The sequence below is a fragment of the Xenopus tropicalis genome, chromosome 10, assembly GCF_000004195.4.
Source record: "Xenopus tropicalis strain Nigerian chromosome 10, UCB_Xtro_10.0, whole genome shotgun sequence".
In the NCBI taxonomy this organism is placed as follows: Eukaryota; Metazoa; Chordata; class Amphibia; order Anura; family Pipidae; genus Xenopus; species Xenopus tropicalis.
In genome coordinates, this window is record NC_030686.2 from 5,386,377 (window position 1) to 5,404,777 (window position 18,401).

At 43.4% G+C, this 18,401-nt stretch overlaps 1 protein-coding gene across 2 annotated transcripts; it reads right to left on the reverse strand.

The window, feature by feature from the left end:
• Window positions 1-1,667: 1,667 nt before the first annotated feature.
• Window positions 1,668-12,837, reverse strand: LOC100485551 (protein spire homolog 1). 2 transcript variants are annotated; one of them, XM_004918719.4, is made up of 16 exons: window positions 12,488-12,837; window positions 10,696-10,727; window positions 10,182-10,364; window positions 9,936-10,061; window positions 9,489-9,554; window positions 9,207-9,371; window positions 8,682-8,759; window positions 8,396-8,522; window positions 6,828-6,952; window positions 6,524-6,605; window positions 5,127-5,269; window positions 4,876-4,998; window positions 4,589-4,656; window positions 3,959-3,986; window positions 3,540-3,682; window positions 1,668-2,643 (listed from the first exon to the last, which is right to left on the reverse strand). In XM_004918719.4, the coding sequence occupies exons 1-16, from the start codon at window positions 12,732-12,734 to the stop codon at window positions 2,454-2,456; spliced, it is 1,926 nt and encodes a 641-aa protein (XP_004918776.1). In that variant the 5' UTR covers window positions 12,735-12,837; the 3' UTR covers window positions 1,668-2,453. The 2 variants fall into 2 exon arrangements, with proteins under 2 accessions (XP_004918776.1, XP_004918775.1); XM_004918718.4 differs by having other exon boundaries at window positions 6,819-6,952.
• Between the last annotated feature and the right edge of the window lie 5,564 nt (window positions 12,838-18,401).

Sequence of the window (18,401 nt, forward strand, 5' to 3'; positions counted from 1 at the left end):
TCTTAGTTGGGATCAATTACAAGATACTGTTTTATTACTACAGAGAAAAAGAAAATCAGTTTTAAAATTCTGAATTTTTTGATTAAAATGGAGTCTATGGGAGACAGGCTTTCCGTAATTCTGAGCTTTCTGGATAAGGGATCCCATACCTGTACAACACTGCCCTCTCTACAAATCCTGCTGCAGACTACACAGCCTCTAACACGCCTCTAGTAAATTGCTAAACTTGACCAGTGTCCTGGAACTGTGCCATCCAGGTCTGCAGTACCCTAGACACCCCAAGAATGTACTTGTGCAAGTGCTACTGATTGGTTAATCAAAAATTGCAAGACTTATCTCCAACTTGGAGGAACACACAATAACCAACACGGCAAACGACAGGTTCATACACACATTCTCTCAAATATGAGGCGGGGCTCCCATCTCACCGCAAGTTTGTAGAAATTTGCAAAAAATAGAAAAAGTCTATCTATTTGCCTCTTTAAACACTTAAGTTGGAGAGAAGTAGAAATTTGTCCTATTTTTTGGGACTGAACAAAATCAGAACACTAGAAAAATCCTGGATTTCACTAAATGTTTGTGGACTGTCATTGTTTGGGTGTTTTGCAAAATTATTGTATACGAGATGACATAACAGAAGTTAAAAAAAAAAAAATAAAGTTGGGGTACCTTTGACCATTAAGCATCACCTGAAACTACCAGTGCCACCTGTATCCAAAATCATTGCTGAGTGGCCATTTAAAAAAAAAAAAAAGTTTAGTTTTGATTCAAGGGGTAGGGACATAACATATTATACAAAGCAGGTTATTGAGGGAATGTGGGTGTAATAATGTACAGGGATTTGCAATAAAATCTCTCTAACATTTAAAGCCACCCTGCAGTTTCCCAACCAGACCTATCCATTCACTCTGCCCCCACTGAGCTGAACCCTCACTCTGGATTAAGCAGATGCCAAATGAATGTAGTTTTAACCAGCCAGAGGGTATGATCTAGTGCATGATCTTGCCCATGACTGGATATGGGTGGGCTGCACTAGGAGGGATTCCCCAGAGCCAATCTGCCATTTCACCTCTCCTGCAGTTTAACAAACTAAGCCAGCACTGGTCAGGACTTAAACCTTAGGTCTTAGAGTAAAGGTGGCCATACACGTAGCAACATCGATCTTTCGTGCGACCATTTGACACACAAAAGATTGTTCCCACCCTCCACTGACGTTCAGGGCTGAATCGTCCAATATGGGAGGTAGAAACAGAAATTCTACCTCCTTCTGCCAATTCAGCCCTGAATGTAGATTTTGCTTGGGCGCCATTGAAGGCGCCCAAGCAAAAATCTACATTCAGGGCTGAATCAGCAGATCAAAATCTTTTGACCTGGCTGATCTGACAAGTCAACAGATATCCGCAGCGTTTTGCGATATCGGTTGCCTCGTTGAGCCGCCATACATGCACCGAATATTATACAATATCATCGGTGCGTGTATGGCCAGCTTAAGGCTTGAGCCCTTCCAGTTGGCCCTTGGCCTACACCAAAGCACCATGGTTATGTCCTTGTCTGATCTGAAGTGCAAAGGATTACACACACTAACCATGGACTTCTGGGGGCCACTCCTGGGGGGCACACGCATATACAAACTCTCCTTCACCCACATAAATAAAGAATGTTATAAATCATGGCAACACATCATATTCCTGCTCTTTATTTTATGGTTGATGATACATACACAGGACAAAAACAAGATTTGCTCTCAAACACTTCAGAGAAGGGCTGAATAAAAATGCAGAAATACTTCAGGATTACACAGTGGAACATTAAAAACACATTCAGGGAAGGGAAGACAAAAAATAAATTAAAAAATTCTACTAGAACACCACCATACTAGTGTCAAATGTGACTGAGTGAACTTGTGGTGAATACTCTAAATAAAAAAAAAAAAAATTCCCTTGTAATCCTAGTGTTGTGACTCATCATGATCCATGTGGCTACTGAGAAATACAAGCAAGAATACAGGTTTAATAAAATAATTTATAAAAAAAAAACGTATTTCACAACTTTGTGCACAAACAACAAAAACAGACATAAAAAAGGAAAAAGTGAAAGCAAATATTTCAAGCATTTTCTGCTATCGCAGTGGGCGGGTCTTGATTACTGGCCAATATTTAGGTGCAGTGAGGCTCAAGTCACCGACAGGAAAAAAGTTGAATGTGTTTTTGGAGATCTCAAAAGTACATTGACAATTTTATTCTCAGGAGCCCGGTCATCTAAACAAAAACGTACACACAACATATACAGCACATGGAGAAGACATAGAATAAAATACCCTTTTAAGAATGTCAAGTCTTTGTCCCATCAAGTTCATATGATCATTGCATCGTCCAAATGGAGAACTGTCTTCCAGTCAAGGATTATCCCAACAAAGATCTCACAGAAGGAACCCTGTCACTTTGGTGGGGTTGTTAGGATTGGGATAAACAGCGGGACTTGAGCCCATTGCTGGTGACATTACTTGGATGGCTCAAGTCCACTGTATCCAAGATGAAGTCTTCACATTTGGTACAGATGTCCATGCATGTCCAGTTTTTCATTGTCCGTTTGTGAAATGGAATATTATCGGAGAGATCCTGGGGCTCAAACACCAATGGAACGCTTAAAAGAAAATGGCAACAAATTTTACAAAAGATTTCTGTGCCCACAAGCTGCCAAACAGTGTAAGGGAAAATATGGCAGTTACCAGCCATATGTATAGCTATAAAGAAACAAAACAAAAACTAAACAGAAGGAATGTCCTGGGCACACAATAAGCTGTACCCCCATACTGTACTGTCTAAGGGAAACACTATGGCACCTCCTACCCATATGTATAAATACAAATATACAGAGAAGGAATGTTCTGGGCACACAAGCTGTACCCCCATACTGTACTGTCTAAGGGAAACACTATGGCACCCCCTACCCATATGTATAAATACAAATATACAGAGAAGGAATGTTCTGGGCACACAATAAGCTGTACCCCCATACTGTACTGTCTAAGGGAAACACTATGGCACCCCCTACCCATATGTATAAATACAAATATACAGAGAAGGAATGTTCTGGGCACACAATAAGCTGTACCCCCATACTGTACTGTCTAAGGGAAACACTATGGCACCCCCTACCCATATGTATAAATACAAATATACAGAGAAGGAATGTTCTGGGCACACAATAAGCTGTACCCCCATACTGTACTGTCTAAGGGAAACACTATGGCACCCCCTACCCATATGTATAAATACAAATATACAGAGAAGGAATGTTCTGGGCACACAATAAGCTGTACCCCCATACTGTACTGTCTAAGGGAAACACTATGGCACCTCCTACCCATATGTATAAATACAAATATACAGAGAAGGACACAATAAGAAAGTGCATGGCCGTGCAAAGTGCAGTGCAAATGTCATTTTTTGGAATGTTTTGTGCCATCCATAAATTATGGACTAATGAAGATAAAGAATGAGACATTAACATTGTTAAGAAGTGGTCAAAATGCTCACCTGGAACAGTCCCACTGTAATGTTTCTCTGCAGAACAATTGGGTTCTCTGCTCCTGACATGAAGGATCATCATCCCTGGTCAGGACCAGAGTCTTGAAGAAGCTGAGTGGAAGGTGCATACACTGCTTAAAAGGCATCAGCATCTAAATAAAGACAAAGACAGTACATTGGGTACCTCCCAGTCATATTCAGAGTACTCTTGTCTCCTAAATGGGTCATTCCAATGTTACTTTTGGATTATGCGACTTTCATGTCTATTGCAAAATATGAGGGGAACGCACAACCCATTTAGAGCACAACAATGCAGTTTGGCACTTGTCTATTCTTTCATAATAAGTTTTTATTAATGCCCTTTGTTCTTTGGGCAACATCACCAGTCCCATTCACAACAACAGCAGCCTTTTTTAAACAGTGTTTACCTCAACACAGCACTCGGGGCAGATCACTCTGGTTAAAAACAAACAGAAAAAAAGTTATTTTAGAAGAGCTTCACCAGAGCTGTGTATATAGTAAGTGGTTGGTAATGCTTCTGAGCAGTTTAAGCCTCAATAACCCCAGTGTCAGAAAGAGCATATTACCACAGATAACCAAGAAGGAATCAAAACAGTCCCCCATGATTCTTGCCTTACCAAGACCAAGCATTACACTGACTAGCAAGTAATAGTAACCATTTTAATCAACCATAATACATTTATTTGAAAAGGACATCTCGGCAAACCCTCTTCCCAAGCAAGACCAAAGTACCAAATCTACTAGGAATCGGACCCAGAAGCTATGTGGGAAGAAGGAAGGGAAATACCTTTATATAGAAGGTGGGTATAAGGGCAATGTATTATAAATTAGGTGGTTACCAACTCATTTATTTATATCATGAGACAAAGTACAAATTATAATCCCACAAAGGCCACATATCTTTCTAGAATTTATCCATGAATGTCTCTTTGGTCATATGTTTCTCTTTATAGTGCTTAGGCCTCAGCCAATGGTAACCCCTATCCGAGCAAGAACTATCCCTCCTGGGCGAGAAAGACTATTAAAAGTTATATTACCTTTCGCATATTTTGCAAGTGTAGGGCCAGGTGAAGAACAGCCTTTTCTTGTGGCAGCAGAAGCAGATCTAGAAGGATTGATCCGTGTTAGAATGAACTTAAGGAAGACTAGAGTTGCTTGCTGAGGCCATCAAGCAAGTGGATTTTTGATTTGGCCACCCAGGAGGTGGTCCAAATTGAACTGATCCAGCAATTAAATGACATCACTAATTGATTATGGGCTACATCCATTGCCAGTTGCAACACCAATAATGAATTTCAAAGTAAATCTTTTATTAAGATGTTACCCTGCTTCCAGAGAATCCATAATTCTGCAGAAAGTCTGCCATCTCGGCTTTAACAATGTCACGGCGAGTCGGCACCAGTTCGGCAATTGTAGGGATTGGCCGGATTTTGGGATAGCGGCAATTCTGTGGAGAATTCAGATTTAGAAGGGAAAACTGATGCCTTGAACTTTTAGTTACCACTCCGCAAGGGGAAAAAAGAAATTTAGGCCCAATTGTAGGACATTTTGCATTGAATTACTTGATACACCTACATGATCAGTGTATTTCTTCTGGAGGGGACTTTCATAGGAACTGGAGCGCTTGTGGGATGAATATTTCAGCATGTCGGCATTTAGGAAGCTGCTGTTTTTAAGGTCCACTTGGGATGATGTCAACACCGGAACAAACATCAGGTCTGCAAAATTGTGGCAAGAGCAGCATTACCAGAAGGCATTAAGCCATCTCAGATGGTCATTCTATGAAGATATGGCAGTACCTCAAAGGGGATGTGTGTCAATATTCTAGGATAGTTTCTTTAAATTAAGTGAAAAAATAAAAAGCTTAAAACTCCATATGAAATTTGCATTTTGCATACAAACTGATTAATACTGGTTCCTTATTGAAATATGTAATAGTGGCCTCTAGTACCCCACCTCTACGGAGTTGCACGGAAAGCTTCATTTTAGTATGTGTAGGGATCCCAAGATTTGGGCCCCTTAGACTGGGTTCCCCTTTAGACAGGCAAACCAGAGGGTGGCCTTGTGGGATATGGGCACCTAAGGGTGGTCCTGATTGTGTGTGCCCTTTCCAGGTTAAGAGAGAGTCTCTGTAATTTAACAGCAGCCACTAGGTGGCAGTGTGCTGCAATATAAAAGAAGATGACTCACAAGCTTTGAGGTCTTTGGTCCTGGGACCACACCTCTGTCAGTGGTTAGCTTCAGGATTTAGTTAGATAGTTCAGTTAGATCTATTATAGTCACTCTAGGAGTGAAAGGATAGATAGGGTATCTAGTAAGGGCAGTCTGAAGCCCCTCCAAGGAGATTAGCGAGGTTACCACCTCCCGGCATTACTGGCCATAGTTCAGGTACATTCAGAGGCTAGCTCAGGTGGTAGCTAGTGCTAAGGGAGATTTTCTAAGAGAGGGTCTTTTGGCGGGAGTACCAGGAAGGGTCCTAAGCGAGAAGATCTCCTAAGGGAAGTAAAGGGAGCGATACCTGAACCTGCATATCATATTACTGGATACTGTGCGATACAATAAAAAAGTTTATTTGGTTAATCAGCAACTTCCAGTCAATTCCTAAACGAGAGGATCCTCAACTGCCTGGTAAGCACCCACTCCTAAGATAGGGGAGTAAGGTCTCGGGAGTTGCAGGGAGTCTGCCCAAAGGGAAGCCTGCACTGATTAACCCAGAGAAAACCCCAGGGAGGGGTATCTAAATCCAACCTGCCCTGACCCTGGGTGGAGGCACGCCAGTTAACAGTGTACCTGCTCTTCCAATAAGCGGAGGCACAGGAATCCTGTAGCGCCACACGCTTATTACATCTCAGTTAGTAGCAGAAGAGGGCTACATATGTAGCCTAAACAACAGTTGCATCAAATTTAAATTAGCCTGTATATATCAAATCTGTAATCCCTTCATTGTGCTCAACAGTTGAGTTATTTGGTACCTGTACTGCTCGAAGTCAAGTCTGAAAATTTGCTGTCCGATGAGTTTTCAGAGCTGAAGTCTGACTGCCAGCTGATTTTCACCTACAAATGCAAGCCAATGAGTGCCAATTATACATTTTATAATCAACCCAGGATCCTATAAGCAAAAGGTTATAATATGCATCACCCAATGCCCATGTAGTCAACGAATCCCACCTATATTTTTAATATATAATTTATGTTGGCAGATACCCACATTGTCTTGCAATATTCTCTCTATAAATCAGGATAACATTAACGGAAAGGAGCACTTACATCACTTACATCGCTTTCATTGCTGCCCAGATCAGAGGCCTGTGGGGTGCTCCTGCTGCAGCTCATTCTGTAGTCCAGAGGGGAAAGGGAATCATCACTTTGGGAGAAACTTTGGGACGATAAAGAATCGTCATCTGGTGAAGGAGGGAAGGGAGATATCAGAACACCAATTGTTAATTTTACCAAACAAAATGTAGTAGAAAAAAAAATTGTATTTGAAGGTAAATTCTAGGGACACTGAAGGCAGCCCAGGCTACAGGACCTTCCATAATTAGGTCAAGGCCAGCAATAAAATAGATCCACCCTAGAGTTCCTCATTTACACTACTACTACCTGTGACTTTCAGCTTTTATATTTACTCCAACAGGTACAGGGCTGCAGGCTGAGCAATGAAATGTTCCATCACCATCTTGCTCTGCTGCCACCATTGGGTCAAATCATTCAGTTCTGTTTGAAGTTTGAACCCCCCGCCAAAAGACAGCTCTGCATTACATAACCTAATAACAAGGTGCAAAGCACCACCCTTGCAAGGCCTGTTCTTGGTACCCTTAATTTAAACATTGTAAGTTAATATATTAAAGGACTTACATAGGTTTAGATAGTCACCTTACCAGTAAATGGGAGACTAACATATCTAGATGTAAAGACCAAGAATCTAGCTACCTTTCAACTCAGACTGTTCCTCTATAGTTTGGACACCTTAGGCAGTCCTTTGTAAACCCCTGGGTAGTTTTCCCAGGGTCAATAATTTGATAGTTTCCAAGAAAAGCCCAATAGACAGGGCAGTGTGTTTTTGTATAAAAGGGAGAACACAGTTTATGTGAAAAGTCTTTAGATCACCAGAAGGTATATGCCTGGGATAAAGTTCATTTGTTATGAAGTCCCTACTCCACTTCATTAATTTGCTTCAACTGTCTTTTGACAGATATCCAAGGTGTTTAATTCTTTTCCCCCCAGCAGTGCAGTGGGTATCTACAAGAGTGAGAAGAACCAGAGGTAATATCTATTTTACTAGGAGTTGCTCCCTAGGCCCTATAGTGCCCAGGGCACATCACAAGCGGAAGCACACTACTACTATAGTACACCCAAGGGTTGGCTACATAGAGGATCTATATTTAACCGACTCCTTATGGAAGAAACATCTACCTGAAGCAGGTACCTTTGTACAAAGGCTGGTTGGCCTCTGGGATGGAATGCCATGTCCTCCCATTACACAAATTTCTTGAGACTATTTGCTCTTCTGCTTATGGACTCCTGGTCCAAGCGCCATGGAAAAACTATATAGTATATTAGGAACTTTACACTGATGTGATGGCTTAAGTGTGTGGCACCCTGATACTGCCCTCTGGGGACATTTGTAGCTCTATCCGCTTTGTGAGCTGCCATTTAGAATCTACCCTGGTGGGAGTTCACTACCTACTTTTCATGGTCTGTGCCACAATCCTTGTGGGACCTTGTTACCGGACACCCACCATAAAAGACTACAGAATCGGTTCCTGGTCATAGAAACAATTAAACTTTGGAGAAAGCCAAAATGGAAATCATATGCAGTAACGATGAGGAGAAAAATATGGCACCTTGTAGGCAATTTCTCTTTCTTCTCCGTGTTGCTCTTAGCTTCTTGCCGGACTTAATTTCAGTCATTAGAAGCTCATGGAGACTGGGTTCCTCCTGAGACTTTTCCTTTAGTTTGCGCTCTGATGCCTGACGCACACAAACAGGGACAAGTAAAGAACACTTTGCACAAATAGCTGGTAGATCTATGATGGGGACTATATAACAACATATATAAATAAACGCAAAGCCTTGAGTTGAAAGCTGCCAATATCTGCCCCCGAAACCCAAAGACGACTGATCAGTTACCGGTCTCAGGGGCTGCAAACGGATAAAGTCCATGATGAAGTTTTCAACACTCTCGCTCATTTTTCTTTTTTGACTTTCCTGCATGGGAGAAAATGAGGAGACCATGAGTGAAGCTACAGGAGAAGGTTACCTTTAAAATGAGCCATTAGTAGGGTATAGATCAGCAGTTCTCAACCTGTGGGTTGCGACCCTTTGGGGGGTCGCCTAAGACCACTGAAAAACACGTTTCCGATGGTCTTAGGAATAACTTTGTGGTTGGGGGTCACCACATCATGAGGAACTGTATTACAGGGTCGCGGCATTAGGAAGGTTGAGAACCACTGGTATAGATGGATCTATTCTACGAATTGTTTCAGTTGGCTTATTTTGTCATTGGTTTCAATCATATGCCATTAAAGCTATATGGTTGCCAGGGTCACCGACCCCACCAACTAAAGCAATTAGAAATGTAAGTTGCTTTTTAAGCTGAGGAACCAGAGAGACATTTTATCCCTCCACCAATGGAGGCCCACCACCCCAGCTCACCTTGACTTCCCGAAGGGTATAGCGCTTGGCCCGGATATCGTTCATCAACAGCTCATATGGAGTAAGCTCATACTCAGCAGGGAGACCCACATAGGAACGATCCTTGGAGTTGCGGAGCCTGATGCCCAACCTAAGCTCCTTTATAACATTGCTCCATAGGTTTCCCTGCAAGGAATAAAGTAAAAGGATTGCCCTTGAAATGGGGTAAATCCAATTCCCCTTCAAAGTGTCATTGGGCAACTTTCTGCCCTGAATAATTATAGTTAACCCAAAAAACCTTACCCAGTTGTCATACAAAATTATGGCATCTTTATCCAGAATATCTTCTGCTTCCAGCTTTCTCAGGCTCTACAATAAGCCACACAGTAGGAAAACATTGTTAAATACATATAACGGATATCTTGGAGGACAAGCACAGCACCGATTTTATGATGTGATATAATGAAGTCTATGGAACCCTTGAGGAGACCAGGGGCAATTAACATTCCTTGGTGGGTCACATCTGGCCCTACTGGCCACCAGTTGGACAGCCCTTAGAGTTATATAATAAATTCAATGGAGCCCTTGAGAAGCCCAAGGTAAAGAAAGATCCCTTGGATGGTTATCTTTGGTTCTGTGGGCCACCGATTGGACAGCCCTTGGGCACTTTGGCCTCAGTGTAGATATACATCAAGCCCTTCTCATGGTCATATCCAGTAAACCAACAAGGGAAGAAAAGGACATTCCTACCTGTTTAGACCTCTCTATGGTGAGGAGGAGGTTGCAAAATTCTTTGTGTTCTGCAAAGAGGACCTGGCAGACTGCTCTGTAATGGATGTAGGCTTCTGAAGGGGTAAACAGTCTGTCTGCACATTGCTGAAATAAACCAGAGCTCTGTTAACTTGTGCCCAACCTGCCTGTCCAACCTGTTAATGAACTATAACTCGCAGAATACCCGCCTTTCCTGGGTTGAGAGTTCATTGCCGGGCAATATACCTTTATGATGTCCTTCAGCATGATTGGACACTGGAAGTGGAGGCTGTAGTCAATGGCGACGGCATGGAGGCCCAGCATGCTATACAGAAGCTTATCGAGGGGCTCGCTTAAGACGCGTTCCATGTCGCTGGTCAGACCCCAGTCCAGTGCGGTGTATATGACTTGCCCAAGGTGCTCGATGATCTTTAAGAGTTAAATAGGATCTTTAGTGGAAAATATAGCAGCCATTTTTACCCTTGTGCCTATTCCGACAATACCATTGTTCAGCCTAAACATGCACAACCCAGTAAGTACATCCCCAGACCCCCTTTTCTCTCTTGTTTAGGGTCCAAGGGAGGAGAGCCCCCTACCTGCCATACATTCACCAAGACCCGGCACATCTAGTGCACCGCAAAGTGGTGGCCAACAGTTTCTGCAACACAACAAATAGGGACTTGCACTCATCACAACTGTATCCTAGGTGCAATATAAACCAAATACACAGGTAGGGGTTATAGAAAAAGGGCAACTTTACCTTTCTCTCAGCCTGATTTATGTCCTGGGATCCTGAAAGGAGAATGTTACACTGTCACTTTAATCCTAGGCGGTGAATGACCTCAGGAAGCCATGTGTAACACAAACATATCCGAATGTATAGAAAACTACTTTGTATGCCCTTTAAACCAGTCCGCTGATGTGTAGTTGCTGGACTACAAATCTTAGAACAATTTAACATGTAATAAAGGTTTGAGGCATGCTGGGAGCTGTAGTCCAGGAACATCATGGTTACCATGACCTTAAAGTAAGCCGGTATGGCCTATACAAACATCATAACGTAGCGGTTTAGGGTTAGTCACGTCACCACACATTTATTATACAGTACATATCACATGCCAGATATGGGACCCGTTATCCAGAATGCTCGGGACCTGGGGTTTTCCAGATATGGAGATCCAAATTACAGAAAGATCCCTTAACTTAAGCCTGCTAAAAATCATTTAAATATTAAATAAACCTAATAGGCTTCTTTTGCCTCCAATAAGGGGTAATTATATCTTAGTTGGGATCAAGTACAGGTACTGTTTTATTATTACAGAGAAAAGGGAATCATTTAACCATGAAATAAACCCAATAGGGCTGTTCTGCCCCAATAAGGGGTAATTATATCTTAGTTGGGATCAAGTACAGGTACTGTTTTATTATTACAGAGAAAAGGGAATCATTTAACCATGAAATAAACCCAATAGGACTGTTCTGCCCCCAATAAGGGGTAATTATATCTTAGTTGGGATCAAGTACAGGTACTGTTTTATTATTACAGAGAAAAAGGAATCATTTAACCATTAAATAAACCCAATAGGGCTGTTCTGCCCCCAATAAGGGGTAATTATATCTTAGTTGGGATCAAGTACAGGTACTGTTTTATTATTACAGAGAAAAGGGAATCATTTAACCATGAAATAAACCCAATAGGGCTGTTCTGCCCCCAATAAGGGGTAATTATATCTTAGTTGGGATCAAGTACAGGTACTGTTGTATTATTACAGAGAAAAGGGAATCATTTAACCATGAAATAAACCCAATAGGGCTGTTCTGCCCCCAATAAGGGGTAATTATATCTTAGTTGGGATCAAGTACAGGTACTGTTGTATTATTACAGAGAAAAGGGAATCATTTAACCATGAAATAAACCCAATAGGGCTGTTCTGCCCCCAATAAGGGGTAATTATATCTTAGTTGGGATCAAGTACAGGTACTGTTTTATTATTACAGAGAAAAGGGAATCATTTAACCATGAAATAAACCCAATAGGGCTGTTCTGCCCCAATAAGGGGTAATTATATCTTAGTTGGGATCAAGTACAGGTACTGTTTTATTATTACAGAGAAAAGGGAATCATTTAACCATGAAATAAACCCAATAGGGCTGTTCTGCCCCCAATAAGGGGTAATTATATCTTAGTTGGGATCAAGTACAGGTACTGTTTTATTATTACAGAGAAAAGGGAATCATTTAACCATGAAATAAACCCAATAGGGCTGTTCTGCCCCCAATAAGGGGTAATTATATCTTAGTTGGGATCAAGTACAGATACTCTTATTATTACAGAGAAAATGGAATCATTTTTAAAAAGTTGAATTATTTTCTTATAATAGAGTCTACGGCAGATGGCCTTTCCATAATACGGAACTTTCTGGATAACAGGTTTCCAGATAAGGGATCCCATACCTGTACTAATTAGCCATACAGATATAGATGTAATATAGGTCAGGTTTAGATAAGGGGGTACCCTGCCCTTTGTATGGATAAATAGGAAAGAACATTACCGTTACGGGCACCTCTCTGCTCCTTACTGACCGCAAAGGACGCGGTGCCATCCTGGTGAAGGTGAATATGTTCCACCCCACGTACAAACGGAACCTGCTTGGCACCCCATAGCATCTGCTTGAGTTTGGTACAGCACTGATAGCACAGGGCCCAGGCTTGCTCCTCGCTGATTGGCTGCCCATAACCCTGTAAAATCTCCTTTAGGGTAACTTTACTGCAACCCCCAGGGGGGCTGTTTTCATCCATATTTCCAGAATAGGTTTGGGGGGGAAAAGTGTTTGTCTCCAACAAATTTCCCCTTTTCTCTGTGTAAATTTCTCTATAGACACCACACTCTCACTCTCTATTTGCCCAGGCCCCTTCCCTCCCACCCTCTTATAGAAACAGGAGTTGGACATTAGCTCCAATTAGCCCATTAACCCTTTAGTGCCCGTAAATCCAGTTGCATGGTGGGAGCGCCAGTTGCATTTAGGAAGACTGCACCATAATAAAAAAGAGTAGCACAACATGGCAATGGTAATACTTTATGTGGGTGTTGCCCAGTCTGCAGACCTTCTCCACCTACACCTACTGAGAGTTATAGTTCAACAACACCTAAAGGGCTATACTTTATAAAAACAACACAGCCCCAAAATTCAGCTTATGATTGGGCCCCAACACCACTAATCAGGCCTCAAGCTTTCCCCAGCCATATATCAAATTCATATTTGCCATTTTCTTCTCTTGACAGTGTGTGATACAGTTTGTAATACATGTGGCTTACACCATAGAAAAGAGTGTGTCCTATATTTAGGCTTCAACACGCAATGAGCTTATAGTCTGTTATGTGGCACAGTAATAGGAATCATGGGCAGGCTAATCTACACTAAAATTACTTTAATGGGAGTCTTTTAATGGAGCAGATATTGGGTCCCTGACACTCAAGTGTTAAACAGTTGGGGCTCCCCAGTCCTAACACAATAGCTGTGATATCAGCTGTCTCTATTGTCACACCTCTGGGATATGTTACCCTAAACAGAGCTACCTCTGTATTCAGGGTCGGACTGGGGAGTGCAGGGCCCACCGGAGCCCCCGCCACCCACCCAATGTCCTCCATGAGCGCGTGTAAGTGAAACGTGTCAGGGCACGTTGGGTCTGGGCTGCCGGGGCCCACAAGGTCCGACCCAGTCTGTCTCCATCTTGCCCTGCTATAGTCATCTTGCCCTACTGGCTCCATCTTGCCCTACTGGCTCCATTTTGCCTCATGGTATCTATCTAACCATACTGTCTGCATACTGTCTTCATCTTGCCCAATTGGCTCTATTTTGCCCTATGGTATCTCTCTAGCTCTACTGTCTCCATGTGGCCCTGCTCTGCCTATCATGCCCTACTGTCTCCATCTTTTCCTGCTATAGTCATCTTGCCCTACTGGCTCCATTTTGCCCTATATGGTATACATCTAGCCATACTGTCTCCATCTTGCCCTACTGTCTCTATCTTGTCCTACTGTCTCCATCTTGCCCTAATGTCTCCATATTGCCCTACTGTCTGAATCTTGTCCTACTGTCTCCATCTTGCCCTTCCACCTCCATTTTGCCCTACTGTCTCCATTGTGCCCTGCAGGATACAGTAGGTATAGTAGGGCAAGACTTCTACTTTGTATGGCCACAACATGATTATGGCTTATCGCTGTCCGCAAGATATTTCCTAAATGATCTGTTTGTAGTAGCATGGGAATATAATGGGTGCAGCTTAGGAGGAGATAAAGCAGGGATCTACAGGTAGAACAATGGTTGTCAAGGCCTGACACCCATTCCCCAAACCTGTGCCCCCCAGTCAAACCATTTTGAGGTAGAAATGCTCTGCATGGTCCCAAGCATGTGCTGAATGACCCCCATTGTGCGCGGCATGACTCCCAACACCCCAAGTTAGGTACAGTATTATCTGCTGTCCAACAAGAATCCTTGCTCATGGGAACTTCTCTTAGCTCTGCATTCAGAACCATGGAGAGTATTCATAGCAGCTACACAGGCTGGCACGGACCTCCCTCTGTGGCACCCTGTATCTGCATCATTGTACCCCCTGGCAGCACCTCTTATCTGCTTATGGGGCAGAAACGTGTTATATCACAGCTCCAGTCAAGTATCATTTTTACTTTTTCCAACAGACACACATTTTCTTTGGCTTCTCCAGTATCTTGGAACAGTGGATCTTCTGTATATATAGACATATAGATATGGGACATACCTTGTGTCTCCCATAAATACTGCAAACCTTGTATCTCCCATATATACTCCATACCTTGTGTCTCCCACTTACTGGTACTGGTTTTGCAATGTAGCATGGATAGCTTTGTCACTTATAGAATCATGTGTGCAAACTAACCACTAGATGGCATTATAACTGCGTAGGTTGAATTAGGGTTTGTTAGTGCTTGATAGATACAGTAACTTATAGATGGAAAGAGAATTGGAGATTGTGTTGGAAGGGTTACTGGCTGCCTCCTCTGCTTTCATTTCCCTACAGAAATAGGGGTTGGTAGCACTAGGTAGGTACCTAATATATAGGGGCAGAGACAGGGGAAAGTGTTGGAAGGGTTACTGCCTGCCCTGCTCTCATTTCCCTACAGAAATAGGGGTTGGTAGCACTAGGTAGGTACCTAATATATAGGGGAAGAGACAGGGGAAAGTGTTGGAAGGGTTACTGCCTGCTCTGCTCTCATTTCCCTACAGAAATAGGGGTTGGTAGCACTAGGTAGGTACCTAATATATAGGGGCAGAGACAGGGGAAAGTGTTGGAAGGGTTACTGCCTGCCCTGCTCTCATTTCCCTACAGAAATAGGGGTTGGTAGCACTAGGTAGGTACCTAATATATAGGGGCAGAGACAGGGGAAAGTGTTGGAAGGGTTACTGCCTGCCCTGCTCTCATTTCCCTACAGAAATAGGGGTTGGTAGCACTAGGTAGGTACCTAATATATAGGGGCAGAGACAGGGGAAAGTGTTGGAAGGGTTACTGCCTGCCCTGCTCTCATTCCCCTACAGAAATAGGGGTTGGTAGCACTAGGTAGGTACCTAATATATAGGGGCAGAGACAGGGGAAAGTGTTGGAAGGGTTACTGCCTGCCCTGCTCTCATTTCCCTACAGAAATAGGGGTTGGTAGCACTAGGTAGGTACCTAATATATAGGGGCAGAGACAGGGGAAAGTGTTGGAAGGGTTACTGATGGCTCTGCTCTCATTCAAAAACTTTGGACATTTGTCCAATCAGCTCCATGGATCTCTTTGATATTTACTTTATTCCTTGACCTGTGTATTTTGTAAGTTCGGTTCCAGCCAGTTCCCCGTATTATTGCACTTGTTTCCTCTGTTCACACAATACAGACGCACAACATGAAATCGCCCGTGTTGCACTCTGTCCCTTTGTTTTGCGCAGCAGAGTTACTCCTCCCTGTTTGACTGCCAGCTAAGTTCATGGTGCTCAAAGCCGGTTTCTTCCCTATTGACAACGAGGGACAGAGGTAAAACAGTAAATATTTATGGAGGTGAAAGTTAAACAGGAAAGAAGAAAAACAGAGGCTGATAGAGTGTAAGCTCTTGGCTTCAGTGCTGCCCTTTACCCCCTGTTACTCATCAATCTTATATCAGTAGTTTATTTAATTTTACGGAGTTGGCTCTTGCACTGAGTGATGCAATATAAGGTGAGATTACAGCTGGCCCCCAGCCAAGATCTATACAGCCTCTGATTGGTTGCAGCTCACACCCCTCTCCTGCCCCTGGTTACTTAACCCTCACACTGCCAGATTCCCCTATGTGACTGTAGGGCTGCCCCATGTGGAATGGGCCTTTAGCATTTTGCTTTATGGGGCCATATTTAGCTATAATCCAGCCTTTGGATCTCCAGCATTCATTTGCCCAGGAGCTTCTTAAGTTGTGTTGAATGACAAGTCCCAGAAACCCCTCAATGGTGGGAGTTGTAATTCAGCAACAGCTGAAGGGTTGCAGATTGGTTAAGAACAATATTAAGTGTTACTGTAGCCATCTTGGCCTATGGTTGCCATTTTGTTCTTCTATTGCCTTCTCTCTTTATAGTCATCTTCTCCTGCTGTTGCCCTGTTGCCAAAGTGTTGGCCACCTTGTCCTGCTCTCATCAGGGCCATATTTCCATTACAGGGCTGTGCCCGGTGCAGCAGCTTTAGGGGGTGTCTCTCAAGTACCTACAGACCAAACAGAACACTCCTGTCATTATATTGCCCTCCAGTCTCTAGGTTGTCCTACAATGACCATTGTTCCTTACTGCCCTGTTTTAACTAATTTGCCCTACAATCTCTGTCTTGCCCTGCTATTTCAATCTTGTCCTACCAGGGCCAAATTTCCCCTGAGGGCACCCATAGGCCGGCGTCCTACGTCACCCCTGGCCCGGTCCACACCTGTCCACCCAGCTCCCAGTAGGTATCAGAATAGCACTCAATAGTAAGAAATCCAAGTCCGGCTTGGGACTCCTCCAGTTACATGGGAGTAGGAGAGACAATAGGTTAGCTGAAAGCAGTTCTAATGTGTAACGCTGGCTCCTTCCAAAAGCTCAGACTCAGGCACACTTTACTGCTGCGCTGCAAGTTGGAGTGATATCCCCCCTCCCCCCAGCAGCCGATCAGCAGAACAATGGGAAGGGAGCAAGATAGCAGCTCCCAGTAGGTATCAGAATAGCACTCAATAGTAAGAAATCCAAGTCCGGCTTGGGACTCCTCCAGTTACATGGGAGTAGGAGAGACAATAGGTTAGCTGAAAGCAGTTCTAATGTGTAACGCTGGCTCCTTCCAAAAGCTCAGACTCAGGCACACTTTACTGCTGCGCTGCAAGTTGGAGTGATATCCCCCCTCCCCCCAGCAGCCGATCAGCAGAACAATGGGAAGGGAGCAAGATAGCAGCTCCCAGTAGGTATCAGAATAGCACTCAATAGTAAGAAATCCAAGTCCGGCTTGGGACTCCTCCAGTTACATGGGAGTAGGAGAAACAATAGGTTAGCTGAAAGCAGTTCTAATGGGTAGCGCTGGCTGAAAGCTCAGACTCAGGCACAAGGCACTGAGATGGCGCCTACACACCAATATTACAGCTACAAATACATTTGTTGGTTCAAGAATAAAAGGTTAAATGGCAGAGGGAATTATTTGCTGTGTAACTGTTAAAAAGTATCCCATAAAAATCATGACAGTATCGCTTTAATGACAGTTCTGGGGACCTGTAGTTCAACCCCAACTGGAGGCCTGCCATTCGTCCTTCACTGTTTTAATGTATAATCTATATGAGGCAATGAGAGAAGGAAGGGAATGGGAGGGTGGTGTGACCGCGTACAGTCGGTGTAAAGTTGAAAAAAGAAACTGCTTTATTCTCTATGAAAAGCGCAGCGTCTCCTATGTCCAAGTGTCACTGGGTGTTGGGAAGATGGACCTTAGATTGTAAGCTCACTGGGGCAGGGACTGATGGGAATGGGATAGGGACCTTAGATTGTAAGCTCACTGGGGCAGGGACTCATGGGAATGTGATAGGGACCTTAGATTGTAAGCTCACTGGGGCAGGGACTGATGGGAATGTGATAGGGCCCTTAGATTGTAAGCTCACTGGGGCAGGGACTCATGGGAATGTGATAGGGACCTTAGATTGTAAGCTCACTGGGGCAGGGACTGATGGGAATGTGATAGGGACCTTAGATTGTAAGCTCACTGGGGCAGGGACTGATGGGAATGGGATAGGGACCTTAGATTGTAAGCTCACTGGGGCAGGGACTGATGGGAATGTGATAGGGACCTTAGATTGTAAGCTCACTGGGGCAGGGACTCATGGGAATGTGATAGGGACCTTAGATTGTAAGCTCACTGGGGCAGGGACTGATGGGAATGTGATAGGGACCTTAGATTGTAAGCTCACTGGGGCAGGGACTG

Excerpts from the sequence above, each read along its gene's own strand:
- LOC100485551 (XM_004918718.4), bottom strand. The coding sequence starts at position 12,734 with ATGGATGAAAACAGCCCCCCTGGGGGTTGCAGTAAAGTTACCCTAAAG. Across the intron at positions 5,270-6,523 it reads CTTGACTTCGAGCAGTACAG|ACCTGATGTTTGTTCCGGTG; the intron begins GTACCAAATAAC and ends ACAATTTTGCAG. Across the intron at positions 4,657-4,875 it reads ATGGATTCTCTGGAAGCAGG|ATCTGCTTCTGCTGCCACAA; the intron begins GTAACATCTTAA and ends CAATCCTTCTAG.